This window comes from Microtus ochrogaster, chromosome 1 (genome assembly GCF_000317375.1).
Source record: "Microtus ochrogaster isolate Prairie Vole_2 chromosome 1, MicOch1.0, whole genome shotgun sequence".
NCBI classification, from domain to species: Eukaryota; Metazoa; Chordata; class Mammalia; order Rodentia; family Cricetidae; genus Microtus; species Microtus ochrogaster.
This window is the reverse complement of record NC_022009.1, coordinates 22,234,061-22,239,882: the sequence shown is the minus strand read 5'-3', so window position 1 is coordinate 22,239,882 and position 5,822 is coordinate 22,234,061. Positions and strand designations below refer to the sequence as shown.

At 41.9% G+C, this 5,822-nt stretch overlaps 1 protein-coding gene across 2 annotated transcripts in view; it reads right to left on the bottom strand.

Annotated features, from left to right (window-relative positions):
• Positions 1-5,822, bottom strand: part of Bbof1 (basal body orientation factor 1) — a 31,679-nt gene that overhangs the window by 9,738 nt on the left and 16,119 nt on the right. For both annotated transcript variants that reach the window (XM_005343346.2, XM_005343344.3), the window contains exons 6-7: positions 2,937-3,007; positions 1,070-1,214 (exon numbers count right to left, since the gene is read on the bottom strand). In XM_005343346.2, coding sequence (XP_005343403.1) covers positions 1,070-1,214; positions 2,937-3,007 — 216 coding nt within the window. The remainder of the gene's footprint in view (positions 1-1,069; positions 1,215-2,936; positions 3,008-5,822) is intronic.

Here is a 5,822-nt window from a genome sequence, read left to right as displayed (position 1 = left end):
AAAAAAAAAAAAAAAAAAAAAAAAACAAAAAAGAAAATTCCAGGGTCTCTTGCAGTTCATAAAGGACAGGTTGCAATATAAGAGAATTTGGAGGGGGGGTTGCTTGCTTTTTTTCCCCAGACAGAGTTCTCTGTGTAGCCCTGCCTGACCTTGAACTCTTTCTCTGAAGACCAGGCTAGCCTAGAACTTAAGAGATCCATCTGCTCTGCTCTCAAGGGCTGGAATTAAAGGCATGTGCCATCTCCACCCAGCTGAGATAGAAGAAATAGGACACCTGGCAAGATTTTTAACAGAGCCATTTTTTGTTGTTTTGTTTTTGTTTCTTATCATCCCTCCTGTTGTCTGGAGTAACCTTTAGGTCTCTTGGCAGCCACCCTGGCTACAGGGTACTCAACATACACAAACACTAAAATGAAAAAATGTTTAAGAGTAAGAAAGATGTCTTGGCAGTAAAGAAGAGCACTTGCTATTCTTGTAGAGGAACCAGGTTTGGATCCCAGCACTCACATGGCAGCTCACCACTGTCTGTAACTCTAGTCCCATAGGATCTGAAATTTTCTTTTGGCCTCCACAGACACTGCATGCACATGGTGCACAGACATGCATACAAGAGGCAAAACAACCATACACACAAAATAAAAATATAACTTTTTCCAATATGAAAAAGAATTTACAGAGAATTAAAGAAGACAATCCTGATCTGAATTGCTTCCCTTCAAGCTTCCTTTAGGATGGATGCTATATGTTGTGATACCACTAATGTGAGGCCAGTTTCAGACAAATTAATTCCTAAATGATTTAGGATCCTACAATAAACAAAACCAAAAGAGTATTCTAAGGTATTAGAGGAGGAGAGGGTAAGAATTATGTTTTTATTTCTGATGTATTTGAAAATAATGCCTAGCATGTCTATAAAGTCATTTAGTAATTAATCTTTTCAAATAATACAATTATCAAGACAGAAGGAAAACAGCACTGCTACCTTATCTATCATTATTATGCTCAATTCTTGGTATTTAGCAAAATAATTCTTAAAAAAAAGAATGAAAATCTAAACGAGAGTGGGAACCTTTTGATGTAAAAGACAGGAATGACTTTCTTGTAACTTCTTGGAGTTTTTCTGTCGCGCTTCAGCTTCCTTCAAGTGGTATGTAAGCGCCTTGTGAAGATACACGTTCTCTTTGAAAACATTTCTCCCAGCACTGTTCAACTGCCTGAAAGATAGATAGATTTAAGAACCCAAAATATAGGCCCAAGATTCTTGTATGTGGTGGGGGGCAGGAGGGTGAGTCAGGGTTACTCTATGTAGACCAGGCTGGCCACAAAATCACAGAGATCCATGTGTCGCTGCCTCTAGAGTGCTGGAATTAAAAGTAGGCATCACCACACCTGGCTTATGCCTAAGTTTTAAGTACTAGAGAACAATGTCAGCTTTCTCCTCCAAACATTATACTGACCACCACTAGGCCAGGTAGGTGAGTGAGAGAATACTTGCTTAGCATGTGAGAGTCCCTGGAATTAACTTCGAGAGCAGCAGAGTTTGGGGGAGAGCAGAACACCAGACACATATGACACTACCACAATTTAGCCTATGAGTGACTACTCATTAGGTAGATGGTGACTTTGTGACTAAGTTCTTCCTCAGCAATAAGGAAAAATCTATGTGTTAGCTGGCCACGATTGTACAAGTTGTTTGACAACTTGAGCTATACCAAGAATCTGTCTCTTTAAAAAAAAAACCCTAGGAATAGTGGCATCCCTTTAATCCTAGCTATTCAGGAAGATGAGCAGGAGGCTGACAAGTCCATGCCTGCTTGGGCCACCTATCCTGTACAAGGCTGGTCTTAGCAATTAAGCAAGACTGTTTCAAAAAGTGAAGGGAGCTTTGGGGTGTAGTGCAGTGGTAGAATGGATGTGCACGCCTGGGTTTTCAATCTCTAGCACCTCACACGCAGTGATGTGGCACCAGTTTCCCATGCCCTCCTCTATCCATGTCATATGATGACCTATAGAACTCCACAGTCACAGAGGTACAAGATGGAAGCAGCCCAAATTCCTGCATCACCACCTGAAGAAAGCTGCCAGACTCATCATTACATTAACAAGAAATAAACCATCGAGACCTGGGGTTCATTGTTAACATAAACACACTCTAGCGTTATTACATAAATATATATATAATCTGACAATCCCACAAAGTTGCTCAATGGCCCTACTTTAGGTGTGTTTGGAATGGCCTCACTGTGCAGTCTAGGCTGGCTTAGAATAGGTGACGCTCCTCCCTCAGCCTCCTGAGTACTGGGATTATTTTAAGTGTGTGCCACCATATCTGGATGGCCTATTTTTTTTCATGAAATTTATTTTCTTAAGAATTCTTCCAACAAGCCAGGTATTCCTAGCACTTGGTAGGCAGAGGCAGGTGGATCTCTGTGAGTATGATGCCAGCCTGGTCTACAGAGTAGTTTTGGGACAGCCAAAGCTACACAAAGATACCCTGTCTCAAAAAAAACAAATATTCCAATGAGGCCAGTGAGATAGCTCTTTGTTGGTAGAGGCAGCTCCATGTTGGTAGAGGCACTTGCCAACAATCCGAAATGACCTGAGTTCTATCCCTAGAAACGTGATGGAAGAGAGAACCAACTTCCTGCAAGTTATCTGACTTCCACACTGAAATTATGGCACTACTATGCCCTACCTAAATAAATAAAATAAAATAATTTTTAAAAGAAATTTTCCAGTAGTTAATCATCATGCATGTAGGTAGTCAGGATATAACTTCAAAGACTAGGTTATTGCTACCATATCATGTTATGGAAAGGATGGAGCATAAAGGGTGGGGGATATGAAGAGGATACAGGTAGACAAAATATTTACAGCAAGTTTGCCAAGACACAAAGGAAGGTAAGAATAAAATAGAGGCAGCAACCGGCTCTTACACCACAGCTTCATGGTGGGCTCTCTCGGCCAGCATTATTATCCTCTTCTCAGCCTCTTGTTCCAGACGGTGCTAAAAAACACAATATGGGAGGCTTAAATACAAAACATACATACATACATACAATTGATATTTATTGAGCTCTACATTTTTCTCTGCTCCCCTCTCTGCCTCTCCCCTCTCCCCTTCAATCCTCTCCCAAGGTCCCCAGTACTCCCAATTTACTCAGGAGATCTTGTCTTTTTATACTTTCTACTTCCCATGTAGATTAGATCTATGCAAATCTCTCTTAGTGTCTGCATTGTTGTCTAAGTTCTCTGGGATTGTGGTTTGTAGGCTGGCTTTCTTTGCTTTATGTTTAAAAAACCGCCTATGAGTGAGTACATGTGATAACTGTCTTTCTGTGTCTGGGTTACCTCACTCAAAAAAATGTTTTCTAGTTCCATCCATTTTCCTGCAAAATTCAAGCTGTCATTTTTTTCTGCTGTGTAGTACTCCATTGTGTAAATGTACCACATTTTTCTTATCCATTCTTCGGTCGAGGGGTATTTAGATTGTTTTTAGGTTCTGGCTATGACAAACAAAGCTGCTATGAACATAGTTGAGCACATGTCCTTGTAGCACGATTGAGCATCCTTTGGATATATACCCCAAAGTGGTATTACTGTGTCTTGAGAAAGGTTGTTTCCCAATTTTCTGAGAAATCGCCACACTGACATCCAAAGTGGCTGTACCAGCTTGCACTCCCACCAGCAATGCAGGAGTGTTCCCTTTTCCCCACAACCTCTCCAGCATAAGTTGTCATCAGTGTTTTTGATCTTGGACATTCTTACAGGTATAAGATGAAATCTCAGAGTTGTTTTGATTTGTATTTCTCTAATGACTAAGGATGCAAAACCATACTTCTAAAACAAGTATTTCATATCACAAAATAATTTCTTCAGCATCAAACAGAGTTCTTTGTTTGGGAGCTGGAGAGATTCTTCAGTGTTTAAAAATCCTTACTGCTCTTGCGCTGGACTGGGTTCAGTTCCCAGCACCTACGTGGTGGCTCACAATTGACTCCAATTCCAGGGATCTGACACCTCTTCCAACATCCATAGGCCCCTAAACATGCATATACTCAGCACATACACATAAAATTAAATAGATTTTAAAAAATACTCCTGTTCATGTGACCTGATATAAAGAACTCTTCATTACTGTTGGATAAAAGAGGCAGATAGAGGATAATATGGGGTTGGAGGGAAGGCTCAGTGGTTGAGAGCACTGGCTGCTCTTCTAGAGGCCTGGGGTTCAGTTCTCAGCACACAATATGGCAGTCCACGGTTGTCTGTAACTCCAGTTTAGGGGAATCAATGCCCTTTTCTGGCCTTGGTACAAGGCACACAAGTGCACAAACATAGATGCAGGCAAAACACCCATATATATAACTATAAATAATTTAAAAATTTCTCACTGAGGCAGCAATGTAACTATGACGGCTAATCTTGGTTGTCAACTTGGCACCCCTGGAACAAAGGAGCCTCAATTAAAGAACTGCCTCTCTCAGACAGACCTGTGGTCATGTCTGTGGGGCATTTTCTGGATTGCTAATTCATTAAGAGGGCTGAGTCTGCTATGAGCCTGGACTGAAAAAAAAAAAAGATAGCTAGCAGATTGAGCTTGGGAGCAGGCCAATAAGCAGTCTTCCATGGTCTCTGCTTCGGTTTCTGCCCTCACTTCTCTCAAGGTTGTTCTGTGACCTGGGGGGCTGTAAGATGAAATAAACTCTTTCCTTCCCTAGTTGTTTTTTCATGATTATTAACAGAGCAACAGAAAAGCAAGCTAGCATAATGGCATATCCATATAGCAGGGCAAGACTTAGCACGCAGAGCTGGAAGATGTTTTGCTAAATGAAACATGATAAGTCACTCATTTTAAAATTGTGGGATGAGCAGGGCATGATGGCACACACCTATAATAACAGGCATCCAGGAGGAATCTCTGTGAGTTCAAGACCAGCCTCATCTACATTTTGAGTTCTGGGTGAGCAGAGGCTGCATAGTGAGATCCCATCTCAAAACCACAACAACAACAAATAAAAAAAAGAGGGAAATACCAGGCTGAGGACTTAAGCCTTCACAAGTTGGCAGTCCCTCTTTTTTTTTTTTCTTTCGAGACAGGGTTTCTCTGTGGCTTTGGAGCTAGCTCTTGTAGACCAGGCTGGCCTCGAACTCAGAAATCTGCCTGCCTCTGCCTCCCAAGTGCTAGGATTAAAGGCATGTGCCACCACCACCCAGCTTGGCAGTCCCTCTTGAGGATATTTCAAGACTCTGACAGAAACAACCTAAGTGCCTATCCACTAACTGATGAATAGATGTGGGGTATATCCACAGAGACGTGGAGCGAACTTTTAATCCCAGCACTCGGGAGGCAGAGACAGGCCGATTTCTGTGAGTTAGAGGTCAGCCTGGTCTACAGAGTGAGTTCCAGGACAGCCAGGGCTACACGGAGAAACCGTCTCAAAAAACAAACAAAGACAAAGGTTGACTTCTGGCTGGAAGTATAACTCAGTGGTAGAATGCTTGCCTACCATGTGTAATGTCCTATGTTTAATCACAGCACCACAAAGTAGGTAAATGGAAGATAGCTAAACTCATGGGAGTTGAGATAGGAATGGTCGTTATGGAGGCCAGGGAAAGTAAAGAGGGTGTCTTAGGGTTTCTGTTGCCTTCTGACTGCTGGGATTAAAGGTGTGCAACACTACCACCAGGTCAAATTTTGTTTTTATGTATGAATTAAAAATTAAAGGAGCTGGGCAGTGGTGGCGCACGCCTTTAATCACAGTCCTCGAGAGGCAGAGGCAGGTGGATCTCTGTGAGTTCGAGGCCAGTCTGGTCTACAG